At 39.3% G+C, this 18,710-nt stretch overlaps 1 protein-coding gene and 2 long non-coding RNA genes across 9 annotated transcripts; 2 read left to right on the forward strand and 1 right to left on the reverse strand.

The window, feature by feature from the left end:
- The first annotated feature begins 2,929 nt into the window (after nt 1-2,929).
- Nucleotides 2,930-3,944, forward strand: LOC125725092 (uncharacterized). Its single transcript, XR_007387324.1, has 3 exons — nt 2,930-3,058; nt 3,351-3,455; nt 3,679-3,944. It is a non-coding gene; the product is annotated as an uncharacterized LOC125725092 (long non-coding RNA).
- Nucleotides 3,945-7,720: 3,776 nt separating this feature from the next.
- Nucleotides 7,721-12,906, reverse strand: LOC125725069 (uncharacterized). Of its 7 annotated transcripts, none has more exons than XM_049001683.1 (10): nt 12,793-12,906; nt 11,705-11,817; nt 11,441-11,603; nt 11,159-11,346; nt 10,909-10,989; nt 10,382-10,498; nt 9,276-9,407; nt 9,127-9,195; nt 8,878-8,943; nt 7,721-8,583 (listed from the first exon to the last, which is right to left on the reverse strand). In XM_049001683.1, the coding sequence occupies exons 3-10, from the start codon at nt 11,502-11,504 to the stop codon at nt 8,500-8,502; spliced, it is 801 nt and encodes a 266-aa protein (XP_048857640.1). In that variant the 5' UTR covers nt 11,505-11,603; nt 11,705-11,817; nt 12,793-12,906; the 3' UTR covers nt 7,721-8,499. The 7 variants fall into 7 exon arrangements, 5 of the variants coding, with proteins under 5 accessions (XP_048857640.1, XP_048857637.1, XP_048857635.1 ...); XR_007387292.1 differs by having other exon boundaries at nt 7,866-8,583; nt 8,869-8,943; nt 10,317-10,498; nt 11,159-11,351; XR_007387293.1 differs by having other exon boundaries at nt 7,866-8,583; nt 8,869-8,943; nt 10,909-11,023; nt 11,159-11,351.
- Nucleotides 12,907-16,596: 3,690 nt separating this feature from the next.
- LOC125725086 (uncharacterized) lies at nt 16,597-18,360 on the forward strand. Its single transcript, XR_007387319.1, has 3 exons — nt 16,597-16,633; nt 17,026-17,051; nt 17,562-18,360. It is a non-coding gene; the product is annotated as an uncharacterized LOC125725086 (long non-coding RNA).
- Nucleotides 18,361-18,710: the final 350 nt, after the last annotated feature.

The raw sequence follows: 18,710 nt of genomic DNA on the forward strand, positions 1-18,710 counted from the left end.
AGTTATATTATACTTTATTTTTGCGAACCTTTAACAGAAAACTTTTTTGATCCACAGCTGTTGTGATGCTGCTGAAATAAAAATTGTTTTGTTAAAAATAACACTTGAATAAAATAACTGAAAAGCAGAGTATCATGTGTGTTTTATTTGTTTTATAAACATAGAAAAAGGTAACTGATCAGAGAGAGTGGGTCTGGGGGGGGGGGGGTCCACTGTTTTATGATTGGCACGTAGTTCAAGCTCGTATGCATTGTGTAGATAAATACAATTTGTAATATAACATTTACATATTTAGGTATCTAGGCTATGTGATTAATTTTATACACAATGTGTCATGTAGAAAAGGTGCTTCAGCTTCACCTCATGCTGTTATTTCTTTTAAATGTTTACTGTATACTGTGACGCAAACACCCCGCCCCTTGCTTAAACTCCACCCCGATTAATCGAGTACTCGTTTCTCAAACCTGTTTATTACTCAAAATGAAATATGATCAAAAATGCCCATCCCTAGTATACAATGAGTATATACAGATCCTCCCAGACATCATGTGAAACGTTAGAAACCGTACTTGCAAATGTTTTTAAACTATAGTTGGGCATTGGTTTGTCAGGGCACAGCACACAGTGACAGCCTTACCCAGCATTGTGGCTTATAATCCATGCATGCGAATATACACATACTGTACATGCACTGATTAACGTCTCATTACAGTTCTGCTGTTTACTTCTGTCTTTTAAAAGCATTCACTCTGTAACCCTAGTTTCACACAAACAGATGAACCCATTTCTGCTACCCTCTGTAGTGAGGTTGGCTTGCTAGTGTAGGTTAACCAATGTGAAAACACCAACTTTAGAATGCATATTCAGTAATACTACTTAAGAAACATCTTACTCGCATTTGTGAAAATGCCGAGAGCAAACACGCATTACGGGAGATATCGTGTTGAAAGTGATCTCCTTCCGTCTAGTTGCTGCGACCCAGGCCACCCGACGCCTCTTCGTTACCTTCTCTACCTGCTGTCCATATCCTCTTTTCCAAGTGGTAAACCAAAAAAAATCTCATGTTGTGGTCCACCTTTCTGCCATTTCTACCATGTGATTTAGTATGACAGCCTTTCACACAGCACGAGTGTCCCATCTTACCAAAAATAATGCCACACGCAAATGCAGATTCAAATATACAAAATTCATATTTAGGTTTTAGTGGCACAAATATCAGGCCATAAGTCAACACCGCTTACTTAACATCAAGTACTTAACTGTACTTAAGTAAGTGAAGAGTAACGACTGCATTTCTTAAAAAAAAAAAAAAACTTAAAGACAGCAATGCTCAACTCAAACCTGTGTAGCACATTCTACAAAGGCAGTATGGTGTCAACACAGAAACTATGGAGCGTTACAAATTCCAAAGACTAGCAAACATTAAACATTACGAATGGAACGCAAGCATAATTAAACAGAACCAGAATGTAACAAAACAGAACATAAGCAGGGAAAACCTAGGACAAGAAAAATAGTTTTCTATAGTAACACTGGGAAACAAAAACCCAAGAAATATGAATGAACAGATGAGGGTAGTCCAAGACCAGTGTGCCATGAGTGAACAAACAGCGCCAGACGATAAAAGAGCCTCGCAATCTACGTCGTTAAAGTTAATTGCCAGACGTGGTTCATTTGCGTTGGCGTGGTAGTGGTTTGGTTTTGAAAAGACCGATGTTGCTCAAAAGACAGCAATCTGCAGACTATGGGGTAAATCGATTGCCGTGAAAGCTCGACAACTAACCTGTTTCACCATTTGCGAACTAACCACCTCACAGAATACGAAGAATACGAAAAACCTAAGGAGCACGAGTCTGAATTACCCAAGGAACAAGCACAAAAATACACTCAGCAAACTTTAGCGGACTCATTCTGCAAGAAAAGTGCCTTAGGACAAGAAAAGCAGCAGATGGCGTGACGCCGTCACCAATTACATCGCAAAATATATGGTGCTATTTCAAGTGCTTGAGAGAGATGGTTTTAAACAACTTTTGGATACTTTAGGACCAAGGTGCACACTGCCTGGCCGAAAATATTTCAGTCAAACAGCTTTGCCTAAATTGTATGATTCGTGTCGTCAAACTCTGACGCATAAACTGCAAAAGGTTTCAGTTTGCCACAACAACAGATTTATGGTCAAGCCGAACATCCGAGCCATACCTCTCCCTGACGGTGCATTTCATTGACGAACACCGGCAACTGCAAAGCTTCTGTTCGCAAATATCCTACTTCCCAGAAGATCACACTGGCGATATCATTGCACAAGGACTGAAAGATGCGCTGGCATCATGGTCACTGCGAGAAGACAGCATGGTTTACACGACAACAGACATCGGGGCAAACATTATCACTGCCCTACGTAGGTACGGATTAGTAACCGGAAGACAGGAGTGTAACGAGTTCGCGTCACGAGATCTCGCGATATTACAGCATGACGAGTTTTCTTGTCGGAGTGAAAAGTGGTCTAGTAAAGGTGCTGTAAGCATGTCGGCGTCTGACAAAATTACCGCAGCAGACGGTCCAGACGCTTTGAAATCTTTTGCGCGGCAGCAGTTCGGCTACCCGACGAAATATGTAAACGCGAAAAGGCGACAGACAAAACACGAACCATCTGTAAGCATTGTAGGAAAATAATGCCGTACACAGCGGCTAACGCTACTACCGTGCAAAGCCATTTGCAGCACCATCATAGCTCATTACTTAAATCCACTGCACTGGTGAAGAAAACATAAAAAAATGTATGTTTGTTATTTATGTTGTTTTATTTATATTCTATTTTATGTTCAGTTGAGTAGTCATACGAGAGAAGCCTGTCATTTGAGTTTGTGGTGAAATATTTCTGGTTTCTAGTAATAATTTCCTCTTTGAAGTTTTCCTTAAAATATTGTTGAAATATAGTCTCGTCTCCTTCTCGTGAATCCAATATCGTGTCTCGCCTCGTCTCGTGAGCTGACTATATCGTTACACCCCTACTGGAAGAGGCCACCTTGTTTTGGGCATAGGCTTCATATTGCGATTGGTGAGTAATTTAGGGTTCCTCTATAAAATGCAGTGTATTTATCTTATTTATTATGACGTTTAAAAATACAAAAAGACCTGATAAGTAAAGCTGTAGATGACTAAAATATAATTTAATATATAAAATACATTACATTACACTATATATACTGTATATATATTATATATATAGAAACTCAAACTTCCAGTGTATAAACTTATCACCGAGTCATAAACAAGATGGGGGTCAAGACAGCACATGAGAGAGAGATTTATTGAACAAGAAAAAGCCATTCGTCGTCTTTTGACTGCAGACAAAAAGCACAGGCATCTTGTCCCAACATGGCAAGATGTTGAGGTGCTGGAAGCAGGAAGTAAAGCACTAGGCCCTCTTCTGGAGTTCACAGATGCTCTTTCAGGTGAGCAACTTGTTACAGTTTCTTACTTAAAACCTGTGCTGGCCTTGTTCAACTCTGATGTTCTGGTGCTGAAATCTGATGTTTTGGTGCTGAAATCTGATGACACAGACCTGACCAAAAAGATCAAACAAACTATTCTAGAGTATTTGAACTCCAAATACACAGAGGACTGTGTGGACGAGCTATTGGGTTTGATTAAAAATCGCTTTAATAACGACGACAGGATCAAAGCCATTACGCCGGCAGCTGCGAGAGAACTTATGGCTGTGGGGACAGAGGAAGACAGCCCTACCCCAGGACCCTCACCTGCTTCAGCCACCCGATGGCTGCAGAAACTGGATCAGGTGATGATGCAAGGGAGGGAGCAAAAAGAAAAAATGTCTTTTGGCAGCTATTTCAAAAATCACAGGAATTCAGGGAAGACGAGTATCTGCCCACTGCCACTGAAAAAGAGATCAAGAGCTACTTAATGATATCCGAGGTGGACAGTCGTCTCAGTGCACATGTGTGTGTACATCCTATAGGCCACTGTTCAATTATGTACTATAATGCAAACTGTAATAAGGTGACTGGTGAATTTAATGTTTTTGTTTTACCTCAAAGGCGGCATGGTGGTGCAGTGGTTAGCACTGTTGCCTCACACCTCTGGGACCCGGGTTAAAGTCTCCGCCTGGGTCCCATGTGTGTGGAGTTTGCATGTTCTCCCCATGTCGTCGTGGGGTTTCCTCCGGGTACTCCAGTTTCCCCCCACGGCCCAAAGACATGCTGAGGCTAATTGGAGTTACTAAATTGCCTGTAAGAGTGCATGTGTAAGTGAATGTTGTGTGAGTGTGCCCTGTGATGGGCTGGCCCCCCATCCTGGGTTGTTCCCTGCCTCATGCCCATTGCTTCTGGGATAGGCTCCGGACCCCCCGCGACCCAGTAGGATAAGCGGTTTGGAAAATGGATGGATGTCTCCCCTTAGTCTCCTTTGCTCAAGCTGAAAAGATTCAGCTCAGCTACCCTCTGCTTATAAGACCAGGAATCATTCTTGTAACCCTGCATTGAACCCTTTCTAAGGCATCAATGTCCTTTTTAAGGTGGCCAAACCTGCATGCAATATTCTAGGTGAGATCTTACCAAGGCACTGTATAATCTTAGCATCACCTCCCTTGACTTAAAATCCACACAACTAGAGAGATAACCATGCATCCTATTGGCCTTTTTAATTGCTGGAAGCATCAACATATTTTACCAACTATTAATGGTGAAAGGCGGCATGATGGCACACAGCTGAACGGTTGGGGGGGTTGAATTCTGCTTCTGCTCTGCCTGTGTGAGTGTACTGTTAGTTTTAGTTAGGCAGACCAGGCAGTGTCGTAAACAGGTAGTCAATTCTGCGCACACTTGGTGAAACGTAGTATGTATACTTGACTGTACTTGTGTGCTCATGTACCTGTTTTACCTCATCTTCCATTGCTGAAGACCAGTTCCAAGACTAAAAACACAAGTACATGAGGACGGTAAATGTTGGTCTTGCTTCACCCCAAACGTCAAGGATACATTGGATGCATCCTTGCCAAAGGAGAACAATCCCATTATTCATTGCGCCCCAATTTCGTTCTTGGAAGGCAAGTTAGCAGACCAGTAATGCCTAGATCACAAGTACAGTCTTTGCATTCCTGATACTGACTTTTGAACTTGTGCAGACCAGATCCTGCTTCTGGGTATGGAGTGGAGGTATGACTAATAGAAAGCGCAAGTCTGATGTCATTTTGTAGGTAATTTGCTAACATTTTAGATCATATGTTTCCCTAGGCAAAAGCCTAAGAGGAAAGTGAATGGGATTTCAGAAATTGGGCAAAAATAATATCAAACTAGTAACTGCAGGCAGTGACTGAAGGGTCCAAAGCGTAGGACGATAGGACAAGTAGTAGAGGTAGGATGGAAGAGAGCAGGAGGAATGACTGATAACAGCTTGTGTAGATAAGACAGGGTAGGAGATATAGGACAGAACAGGACTGGTTTGGGTGAGACGGTCAGAGTAGTTGGTAGGAACTGGGATGGAGATGGGTTTAGTGCAGGCATGATATGTCAGTAGATATCGGACAGAATGCAGAACCCTCCGGTGGAGTGGCTGAGCCCGTCTGAATGTCTGGTTCATTGATCCTCAATGCCTCCTTCGACTTGCTTTATGGAGAGTACGCTTTGCATGTTTGGCAGTCTAGCTCAAATACCCACCGAAGCTGGGTTCGAACCAGACATCCTCTGATTGCAAGCATACAAGGTTAGCCCACTGAGCCACACACAGCTTATGTCTAAGGTATAGCTCTACAGTAGTGACCGAAATTTGGTAATGATTGGCTGAAGCATGGCTGAGATATAGCTGTCTGATTGAAAGGGGCGTGGCACCAGTACAGTAAGGGTGTGTCTGCTGGCCGTATCTTAGCAAAACTTTCAGTTTTTTTTTTCTAAATATTTACAAGGACTGTCTCCTGATTGGAATGATACTAGATTTATGTAAGTTTGGTGAAAATCCAAGGAGGTTAACGAAAAGTCAAGTTTTTAGACTCCTACGAAACAGTCAAAAGGGGAAATAGGTAGGATGAACTTCTGTATGGCATTGAATTTGCCATGGGTCAGTGCATTGGACCTGTAACAAATTTCAATGTTATCCATAACAGTTCAGGTGAAATAAGCAGAAATGCAAAAGCTGTAGCTGTAGCGCCCCCATGTGGCCAATCGGGGTGTCCTTAGCAGGGTATACTAAGGGTCTGAAGACAAATATATCACCCTGTTTTCATTGAGATGGGCTATTGTTAAGCCTGTCAAAGGCCTGTCAGAATGCTGCTTGGTGTTGATTGGCTGATGGTGGCCAGGATTTTATGACTAATAACTGCCATGATAAAGGACTGACCTCAGGCTTCAAAGTAGTAGATGTATGCCAAATTTCAGTCGGATTGGTCAAGGCAGTCAGGAGATATTGGCAGTTTTTAGTTGTAGCGCCCCCTATTGACGAAATGCGGCCCGCCTTGGAGGGTGTCCTCAGAATGGGGTAGGGAGGTAGGATTTCAAGTTTGGTAGAGGTAGGACAAGGCAGGGCGAAGTTATAGCAGTCAGACCAAAACTGGACAAATTTGTACATTGTTTGGGCGTGGCTGATGGCTGCAGGATAGGCAAATGTCCGGATTTTTTTAATGATTATTGATCAGCTGAGAGTTCTGATTCGTTTGACACCTCATTTGTCTGATTTGGTAGGACAGGGTAGGACTTTAAGGAAAAAGTAGGATTTGCAAATTATGCAAATTAGCAAAAAATCTAAGTAGGCGGAGCTTCATAGTCCAAATGGTAAGTTGGTAGGGCAAGGCTGTAGGTATCTAGAAAAAAAAATTTCGACTGTAGGACTAACAGGACAGGAGATATCGACCGAAACGCGTTGGGGGCGCTACGGCGCCCCCCTCTGGCTGACAGGGTTGGGTCGGATTATCTGAGTAGTGGGTAGGAATTGACATCATCCTACCAAGTTTGGTCGGTCTAGTATTTACAGTTTGGGCTGCCCATTCAGTTTTAGGGCAGGAAAATAATAATACTAGTAACTGCAGGCAGTGACTGAAGGGTCCAAAACGTAGGACAATCGGACAGGTAGTAGAGGTAGGACGGCAGAGAGCAGGAGGACTGACTGACACCAGTAGCAAGGATAGTAAAGAGTCAGACAGAACTGACTAGTCCCATAACACGATGGAGATTGTCAATTGTAGATCTGACAGGTTAGTAAATGTAGGACATAACACGAATGTTTGAGTGAAATGGTCTTAGGTAGAAATTAGGATGGATTACCCCGGGACCCAGCTTGTATGGCTGCACGTTTAAAGTTAAATTGTTGATTACCAGCTAACATTTTTAGGTTCACACGTTTAGCCCCTTCCCTTTCCATTGCCTGGCCATTTGATTTCATGATTAGGATATTGTTTATGGTCATTAAAGGTGGGTTCCTCCCCTATTTCCATTATTTGAATGGGTGCTTAGGATCCAAATTTATCTAAATGGACCATTTTAGGGCATACAATCCCACCGTCATATGCTACAATCCTTATTTACCTGAAAGGAGTCATACAAGCTCAGCTGAATCCCCAAACTTTGCAAAATGCCTCAAATTTGGGGGGGGGGGGAGAGACTGGGTCCTTAGGACACAGTTGAACATAAGAGTTCTTAATCGCAAGCGTACAGAGCGATCTCTCCGGGCACACACCGGCATTGCCTCCCGCGAATCAACCAGATCCCATTTTAATACACATTTAAAAAAAAAATCACACCATAATCGGCTGTAAAGCCAACCTTTGCAATGGGGGCGGGGGGGAAATCCTGCCAAGTGAACTTCTGTAGAATGTGTAAGAGTAATTTGGTGTCGAGGGGGAAGAGGGTCTGCTTTGTTGGGGCAAAAATAGGGACAAAAACTTGTGACTAACAAGAACTTTTATTTATTGTTTTTTCCATCCTATATGTACATATGTAGGTATACATATATACACACAGGTATAAATTGGCATCTTTCATTAAACAAGACATAAGAATATACATTTCAAAATCATAAACAGTCATAACTTTTTTTAAAACTTTAAAAAATAGCTGCTGTTTGAAATATAAAGACGTGAGGGCTGAGTGAAAATATGAAGCTTCGTATAGCTCTCAACTCTACTGTTCTAAAAAAAATAAGACTGTATTATTATTTTTCAACCTTAACATAAACTCTTTTGTTCTTTGAATTACATCATACATTTTCTCTTTAATGCTGTTATTCTATTTTTTATGTAGAATTTAACCCCAGTCCATGTTCTGCTTTTAAGAACTTCAGGTTCTGCATTGAGACACTGAAGACACTCTTTCTTTCCAGGAACTCTACAAATTCTGATAAAGTTCATCATATGTCTCTCAACAGCTTTTACTTCCTCAACATTCCATGTTCGCTTGGATGATGCTTTGCCGCCACCACGACCAACATCCACACCTTCACTGTGAGACTGAGTAGAGTCAACAGACAAATTCTGTACATCACAAGATCTATAATCTACAGACAGACCATCATTCTGTTTGTCAGGTTCCTCTTCCCCAGAACTAGATGAGTCATCAATGGTTCTTGGGTCGATTTTTTCTTTGGGAAACAGGAAAATATTATCTGATGAATATTTTGAATTATAATCACAAACATTTCAGAAGCATATTAATGATAAGATATAAAATGAGCAAAACTATTGTGTGTAAATGACAAATAATCATAATCAAAGAATACAGTATATTATTTGTAAAAACTAGTATAACCTGACACTGACAATGCCAATAACAATAATTGTCCAGCATGCAGCAAAACTATGTTCTAAATTAGTTAGTAATGAAAACCCATTATTATTATTATTATTATTATTATTAATCTGATTACAATTTATACTTTTGACATCGTTGGAGAGTCCTCAATCTGTGAACTCGTTTCAGAGATGCTTCCTTTACTGTTACTCTAAAAGCAGAAAATATTAAATGCACATTATGAACATACTTTTAGACCCTAAATGAATTTATTTGGAATTTTCATGTTATAGACCTATGCATATATACTTTTATTTACTTTATATAAGGCTGACATTTTTACCAATGCAAAAACAGTGTAAAATGTCTACTTGAATGAGTCCTTAGAACATACCTCCACTTGATCAGCTGATAGGTGACCAAATTCATCAGAGGCAGAAGGTAATCCAGATCCAGATTCAAGCTTACGTAAGGAGAAAAGAAATTAACCTACAGCACCTAATATTAAAAAAAAATAAATAAAATTAAACGTGTTCTTTTTACCTTTTCATTAATCTGACTAACTTTACACAATAGCAAGGTCCGTTCTTTTTCAAGTCTCCTTCGTTCATTGTCTTCCATCACATAGTGTTCTAGACATTTGTTATGGTGCCTTTTCAGTTTCTGTAATCGTGCCTACAATGACAAAAGCAGAAAAAAATATGTAAACAGATTTCACACACGGAAATACCAAAACAAATACCTCTAAATTTCAAGATAAAACTGGGGACATGAGAAAACATGGCTAATTTTTATTTTTCCGGTAGGCTGATTCGATCTTCTATTTTCAAAACTTCTCACTCATTTTACACAACAGTAATACCTAACAATAGCTTTTCCTCTTCTTTGCCTAAAATATGCAAACAACTATGCTAAGAATTAAAATTAGTGTGAGATGACAATAGTGCCATTTGACACACCCCAAGTTGCACAGGTCTTCACCATTAGAATAAGAAGCCTTTTAGTGTTATTACACACAATGATTACATGTTCATTACACCATGCGTTTCTGAAACGACTAAATAAAAAAGTTAACTTGTTACTAAGACCTTAGTACTAATGTTTAACAAAGTGTGGTAATACAATTAATATGGTAACAATACAGAATTTTTAAGCAACAAATGCCAATAATATAAACATTGCACAGAGAATTACAAGCAATGTAAAATACTGCACATAGAGCAGATATTTGCACTTGGCTGTAATTATTACACAGAGAGAATTATTGCAAACCCAGCGAAGAGGTGTGGGTTGGGGAGAATGTATTATATGATAACTGACACATCAAAGAAAAGCTTATATTAATCCATATCATCAGCATGATACCACACAAGCAACTAATCAAGCAGAACTAGTTAGCAAGTCTTTGCTTTGCTTATACAGTACAGTAAACAGTATAAGACTAATTCTGAGAAGAACACAGTCAAGTATTGCATAAAAGAAACTCATACAGTACATTCTCCAAAAAACAAACTGGGATTCAAGAAATTAAACTATATTCAGAGAATTTGCACACTCAAGATAGTGAAAAATAAGGACCCTCACACTTGACAAATTCCAAAATGGGGACATAAGTCCGAAGTATATCCGATCTAAAACAGATATATTACCACAGAGGTCTTCCGTTTTCTCTCCGCAGTCATAACTTCACCAAAACTGTCACTAGTCTGGGTCATTTGTTTGTCCATTAGCGACTTATTTTTTTTGGCGTGCGAGTCATCCATTGCCTATAAAGGAAAAAAAACAGTAAAAGAATGACTATATCAGAAAGAAAGATACAAAATTCCAGTGTTAACAATTCAATACAACAATCCAGGACTGCATACTGCCTATATTCTTTACTGGAATTAAGCCATCAAGATTTTTAAAACACAAATTTTACACAGAGATGACAAACAGGGATTAATTGCCCACGATTGATAAAATTATACTTTGAGACAAGGAACAGAAACACACATGGGTCACTGATGTATAGAGGAGACACTGATAAATTAGGATTAAAGTGTGCACCTTATTCATATTATTATTCATGCTGGACAATGTGTTAAGTGTTTGTGTTAATCATTAATTATTAAGTGGTTTTACCAAATACTAAGGAACATTGGAAATATACAGCTGAACAAAATGTTATATTCACCTCTATGTAGCCAGACTCCAACTGGGGTATCTGGCTGTCATTCTGGACACTTTTCTCTTTTGGTGGGGATGATACAGCCACCTTTAAAATGGCATTACTGTGTTTTAATTTAGAGCTATTTAGAACAAAACAGTAAAATGAATTTGTTCCTATGCAACCCATTATCACACTGTGAGCACCTCTTGCAAACAGTAATATATGAAATGTTGTAAAAATGCCAAAATAAGCAAAAAAGAGGAAACCTAAATACCTGTCTTCTCCAAGGCCAATCTGAATCTCCATAATTATAATTAATCTCTTCTCCTGACAAAATGTCTCTAACAGCAAAGAGACAAAGATGTGGACTTCCTTCAACATCTACTACTTTCATTCGACAGTTTGGATTCCTGTGCTCATCATTGACAAGCCTCCCTAAAGACTTGTCCTCTTGAGATGCGTCTATACTGTGTAGAAGACGAAATACGGTGACTCACCTGAACCAAAATCAGCAAAAGTATTTTAACACTTTTAAAATTGTCAAGTTCCTGCTTACCACCAGTTCTTCCCTTTCCATTGGAAATCATAGAGAAAAACACTTTTAGCCTCACTATATCCATTCTTTCGTTCAAAACTCTCTTTCTCCGACAACAGTTCACCCCTATATTCTACTACAAAATCTCCTTTGCAAATGTCCACCGTGCTGAACACTCCTCTTCCTACAAGAAAACAATAATTCATCGATAAATGCAGTCTAAACAGACACAATATTACACATCCCAAGAATATTACATAAGCAGTCCACATTTGTGATACATACCTTTATAAACATTAATATAACGCTCTTCAATCACAGCCTTATCAGACTTTAATCTGATATGCAACTTGACATCCTGCAATGGATGACATCTTTTTCTCCTAATGGAGTTCATTCTGTAACACTGCAGATTACAGTTATCACTTAAATTATATTCATAAAAAACAAATATAATTCCATTATTTAATAGAAACATTAATTGTCACTCAATTAAACTCAAAATATTGTGCAGGACATGGTTTCCAGGGCTGGGCAATATAGTTGAAAAACAAAATCTTGATATCTTAGGTCACTGTATCGATATTCAATGTATTTAAATATCTTTTAAATATCTCTAAAATACTTTTGAAAAGTTAGGATAGAAAGTCAGAATAATTTTTTTTTATGAATGGTTTTATTTATTCAAAGTAGTGTTTCCTAACTGAAAAACATAAAAATGCATCTCTGCTGAACATCGCATGCGCACCACGGAACATTAATTACTACCTGCGCCATCATTGCGTTACTTATTCTTGCACTGCCTGCTCTGTTTGTCGTGCCATTTTAGAGCAAATCATATTGTGTATATTTACAATTAATAAATAAAATCGATATGACGATACACTATCAAGCCAAATCGTATGTAAAAAGTTATCGAATATAAGATAAAAATTCGATATATCGCCCAGTCCCGTTTTCCAAGACTAAAAATAATGGGAAACACCTTCATAATATTATAGATTATATATAATTATGTTTCCCATTATTTTATATATATACAGTATATAAGCGAGCAGCTCACGTACATGGACCGAGTGTTTCAAATTGGCTACATGTCATGTGCTACATATCCAGTATCTCATTTACACTTCATAATTTAGATAAGTTAATAAGAATAGCATAATTATGATATACTCTTTAAAACAGGTGTGTGCCTATAGTCTGTTCAAATTCTTATTTTCAAGACATTTAAAGAACTACAATTGTTACGCTTCTAATTCCCATACATTTTACTTACTAAGTTAATGCAGAAATTATTTCCAAAATGTATATTATTTTCGGTAAAAAAAAATCAAAAATTCTAATGTAGATAAGAAATGGAACAACTTTACCTGTTGGCGCGAAATCCTTCCTCCGATGTTTCCCCGCGAAAGTGACGTCTTTCCAAATTATAGCCGCAAAATCCACTTAGTCCACTTGTTAACTGCGCAGTGTGACATAAATATTCCTCCGCGTAATATGACGGCCGAAAGAACTATTTAAAATTATAGGACTTCCACTTAAAACAGGTAGTATTATAAATATTTGTGCTTTCAGAATGTTTAGTACGCATAATACATGCTAGCGTTATATATAGTGGCTTGCTACATGGAATTAGCATATTATTAGCCATATATTGCTCCTTATTTTATAATATATCAGAATGTAGTTTGCCAAGCACGCTACATGTTAGCGGTTCTAGCAACCTGATGTTTGGAATTAGCATAGTCGTATTTGTTATATGGTGCTCCTTATTTATCAATGTATGACAATATTTGCCACGCATACTTACTATGTATGCGTGGTGACGTGTTACATGGAATTATTAGAGTCATATTTGCTATATGTTGCTTTTACTTTTGTTTCAGCTGAATGTGTTTTGCTAAGAAGACTACATGGTAGTGATTGCTAACATTACAAATAAGTATAAAATCGGCGTAGGTAAATTTGCTATTACTGTTCCTTATTTTTGTACTTTCAGAATGTTTATGGTTGGCATGCTACAGTTATATTAAACTTATTTATTGATGCACTTTTACTGCGTGATAGAAATAATATTACCAGGGCATGATAGCAATGTGTAAACATACTGTATATATTTACGTTATGGTAAATATTAGCCTAAAGCTTCCTCCAGTATAAAAGTAGAACATCTTTGGTTTGTTTGGATCACCTGATCAAATGTGTGCGTAGAGTAAGGAAGTGCAGTTCACATGAATTCATGTTGGGGAACACACACACACACACACTAAATAAACCTCGAAGCCTAACGAACCCCAGTCAAGAGAAGAGCGTCGCAAATGCATTGTTTCGGTCACAAGCCAACATGCTATTTCTACAACACGCATAAATTTCACTTACCAGTACTACGCGCAAAAGACGAATAAGTGGATAGTGCCTTTTGAAACCTTTAAACCTGAGAACATTAAAAACCTTACCATAACTTGCAACAGAAAACCCGTCCGCAAACTGAAGAAACTCGTTAGTTGCACATTTTAGGAATAGCATATAAACTCAAATAACTTCAAAATGAAATGCAGTGAAAGTCGTAGTTTTTTTTTTTATTGCAAAACTCAAAGATCTCAAATGTTAAAACAAAAACGCTCAGTTCAATAAGGCCATGTACAAAAAGTTGACAGAACAGGTTTTTTTTGTTTTTTTGTTTTTTAAAAAAACGAACACGCAAATACCAAAACTTCAAACCTATGATTTAGTGTTGCTACTTCCAGGCGCGCTGAGTGGAATACCTATAGAGATGACATTACAGTCCTCGTCAAAACAAAAAGACAGACAGTCCTCACCAAGGAAGTGCTCCTCGACTGCCGTCAGGTGGCGTAACTGCAGATATTGCATCATACAGGAGTTTCCCACCGTTAAAGTATAATCCGTACCATCAATACTTTTTACCTTTAATACGCCCCGCAGTTCTTTCGTATATGACTCCGACTTCTGCAGCATCTTGCAGCCATTGCATCTCTGAAACCGGCTGTGTTTGTCTATCGCGTCTTGCCGGCTTCTACACAGGCAACACTTGAAGCCGGCTTTTATTTCCACGCCGGCGACTGAAGCGTCGACGGTGGTACCCAAGTCCTCCGTTGCGTCCTCTGCCTCCCCGACATTCAAGTCGGGGATCTTCTCCATCAGTCTCCCTCGTTGTCGTCAACTCGACCTTCCCTTCAAACAGGCGGTTTGTAAAAGTGTAAGATGACTGCAGCGCCACGGCATCAGCCTGTCGCTCCCAGATGTGAAGTACGATCTGGGCAGTGCCGTCCCACAGTGTGACACGCTTAACCTCCTTCTGAGCGCCCCTCACGACAGCAGTCTTTGCCGGTGACGCTGCCACCACTTTTGCCTTCAACAAATCTACCTATAGGAAAGAAAACCAAACATTGCGTTACCAAACTGCTTGTGCAGAAATTGCATAGTCTTAGAAAACGTCTACATTGCCATCAGAAGCTTATTCATGAACGCACCTTCCTGCCTGCAGGCAAAGCTGCCACGTCCGTAAGCATCTGCCTCGCAGGTGCTGGGGGCTTCCGTGACGGAAAAGGCAGAGTGGTGACAGACACCTCAGTTAAGTGATTCGCCATGACATCAAAGTCAGATGTCCCTTTGAAGCCTGCCAAAAAAAAAACCCATAACACGTTAACACATGCTCAGTAACATTTGCTCTACAATTATGGAATATTATTTAGCACTATATAACGTAGAATACAAGTATTATATTATTAAAGAGTATGCCAAATATCCATGATGTAATCACAATATAAACATTATAAAGTCCAACACAATGTAATCAACCGAGTATGTATTTGCACCTTGTTAGTCTGAGATTCTGTTGGCTACTTTGTTAGTCTTACATCTATAAATATTTAAGATTATTAACGTATATTTTATCACTATGTTAAAGGACAAATATATTATTAACCTTTTAGTTAGAAAATGTGTAAACAGACTGAAATTGCCTAGGTTTACTACTGAAGGAAGGGATTCGCCTGAGTTCACAGCTGAGCATTTTTAAAAACCCAAGTGGAGCTGCTCACGCCACCATTATGTTCAGCCGAGAGACCAAACGGTAAAAGAAATGGACACACTTATCACCTAGGGGTGTGGATTAAGGGGAAAAAAACAATTATTGTGAATGGCTGAAGGAATAATGATACTTAAGTGACGAGATATTGTTAAATAAGAACTTGTATAAAAATTGGTGTAAAACAGTACTGGACACACTTACGTGTCCAGCCTTGGTTGTAGCTTCATTGTTGCAATAAAGATTGCATTCTGGATACTGCACAAGCGGACCTCTGACTTCTGATTCGGCGGGGAAGGAGAAAAAAACCACGACACAATTGCGTTCTATAAAGAGATACTTACTGAGAGTCTTTCGGATGTTGCCTAATGTCACCGCAGTGCCATTATCAGCAGCTTGTATGAAGGTTGGCCTCTTCTTTTGACTGAACACGACGACATCATGGAACTCTTCCCTGCCGGTCTGGAGTACCGCGTTGAAGAATCCTTTATTTTTCACCGTGAATTTAAGCGCAGACACTAAGTGGATATAGCCACTGATCGCTTCAAAATCAATTCGCAACCTTTTAGCGGGGATCTCCGTCATGAAAAAAAGGTCTCATAAAAAAACACACCAACATTTATATTCCGTGGAGTGTAGTGGTTAATTGATTATTGATGAGCTGCATCTGGAATGGGTGGAAGGATGTTATTGACTTTGCCATCGTGTTAGGATCGGCACCGACCCGTTTGCAAGTTTAAAATGCATAAAAGCAGCCAATAAATTTGTATACTAAATCAAGGCTTTTTCACTTTGTCGAGAACCTCTAACAAAAAAAAAGAAAATTAAAAATCTCACTAAATGATAGTCATCCCCCGCTCTTCCGATCCTGTCGTGTGCCACGCCCCCTCGTGCGCAATCCCGATTTTTGACAATCAATGAGGTTAATGACCGGACTCGCAATAACATAATTAACAGACTTCAATAGATTGGACTATTCAACAGCAAGGAGAAACACACGAGATCTGTGGAATTTTAGCACAAGGAGTTGAATCCGGTGTGTTGAATGAGTAGAATCAGGTGTGTTAAATAACTTGAATCAGGTGTGTTAAATAACTGTGGCAACCCAAAAATGTATAGGCCTGACAGTTTCCTGTGTTGTGGGTTTTACATGGTATACTGTGGTAAGCTGTCATATCTGTTTCAGTTCGTTGTTAGATTTATAAAGGCAATAGTAGTTGACGCGCGGACGTGTCGACTTTAGTCTCCTTTTAGAACATCCGTATTTATTGAAGTGTGAAACAAATGTATGTGTGGTTGCATGACGTCCCAGCCATGTTTGTTCACTGCACTTTTGTCAATTTGACAGCTGTGGCTATATCTTATAGTAAGAACCTAATGTATCATTTTATTTTATTACTAGTTACGCAAGTTGATAAACTTCATATCAATCTCCCTGGTACGATTGGTATAGTGGAAATGTTTCTGGATGTTTTATCACGCTGCTGCGTATAGTAATGAAATGCTTGTACAATTAATGCGCCTCGGTCATTAACTGATGCACGTTGTCTTCGAGGACTTTGAAGCGCTGATCCATCAAAGGTGAATATTTTGAAGCCGATGTCTTTATCACCAATTATGTTTTAGCTTAGCTCAATCAACCGTTTGTAAGTTTAAAATGCATAAAAGCAGCACATAAATTTGTATACTGAATCGAGGCTTTTTCACTTTTATCAGGAACCTCTAACAAAAACAAAATAAAAATCTCACTAAATGATTGTCATCCCCCGCTCTTCTGATCCTGCCGTGTGCCACGCCCCCTCGTGCGGAATCCCGGTTGTTTAACGAGTAATGACGTCAATGACCGCACTCGGAATAACATAATTAACGCAGAATTCGATACATTAGATTAATCAACAACAAGGGTAAACACTCGGTAAATAATGACATTCCTCACGAGATGGCGAGGGGGCAGACGCCACAGCTTGGTCGGCAGGCAGGAAGCTTCGGCCATGAATAAGTTTTGTATTGGCAACGCACACCTTTTCTAAAATTTCGCAATTTCTGGACGAAGAGTTTAGGGAAAGCAATGACTGGTCTACTTTGCTGTAGGTGGCTTTGGTGAAGGCGAAGGTGGTGGCAGCAGCATCGCCTGCAAAAAACTGATCGTCAGAGGCACTGAGAAAGAGGCGAAGAGATGTACTGTGTCGGAAGGCACTTCCCAGAGGAATCTCTGCGTTTGGAAGAGACAGCTCGATGCCGCGGCGCTGCAGTCGTCCCATCTTTCGGGAAAGGTGGACCTGACGGTAACGACGGACACACAAATGGAAAAGCTCGGCAATTTGGCAATGCTGTGGAGCTGAAAGGTGTACCGGAGGAGGAATCGGGTGTCACCGTTAGGGCTTCAGTCACTGGAGTGGCGATCAAGGGGGGCGTCAAGTGTGCCCTGTGCCCCGTATATGACGACTTGCAGCGCCTTGGCATGGATCTGTCTCTCCCAGACGCAGATTGATCTGGGCAGTGCCATTGCATTACAGACTTATTCATGAACGAACCTTCCTGCCTGCCGGTACACAAATTTATGTGGTGCTTTTATGCGTTCTCCAGAACCTATTTATAAATAGTTTTATGTAAGCTGTCGCAAGTTTGTCTTGGTTCTCATGATGGTCCTTTATGGGGTGTGCTTTGGTGAATGCGTTTTTAGGATGCTATCTATTTTTTTCTTTTTCTTTTTTTTCCACACCATGCAGTGTTTGCCATGCGCGAAACTTTTAAATAATATAATTTATCCGTCTCTTTTTAGCCGAGGAAGATTAACATGTCCAAATTTGTGTATATAAAGTGTGTGTGTGTATATTATACGATTTTGGTAGAATATTTGCATCATTTGTGAATAACTGCGTAACTCCAGTGTGACCAGATTTCAATAAAATTGTCTTCAAAAGACAATAAAATTTGCTGTGATTGTTTTGCTCAGTAAGCTAATAATTATTAAAGGCAACTCAAACGTAAAATAGTGAACATTGCCAATTCTGAAAGGATTCATTTACGTTTAGAAAGCCAGCAAAATATATGGAAGAATGTATGCATGCTTAACCTAATATGTATTTTTAAAGACATGCGAAAAGTCTGTGCACATTTTACTCAAATATAACATAAAATTTACTTGAAGTATTTGCAAATAGCTGCCAATGTTTTTCATGTAAATCTTTCAAGTTATTTTTTACAGTCTTGTTTGCAGAGCTAAGTCTGGAATTCCCA

The sequence above is a fragment of the Brienomyrus brachyistius genome, unplaced genomic scaffold, assembly GCF_023856365.1.
Source record: "Brienomyrus brachyistius isolate T26 unplaced genomic scaffold, BBRACH_0.4 scaffold60, whole genome shotgun sequence".
Lineage (NCBI taxonomy): Eukaryota > Metazoa > Chordata > Actinopteri > Osteoglossiformes > Mormyridae > Brienomyrus > Brienomyrus brachyistius.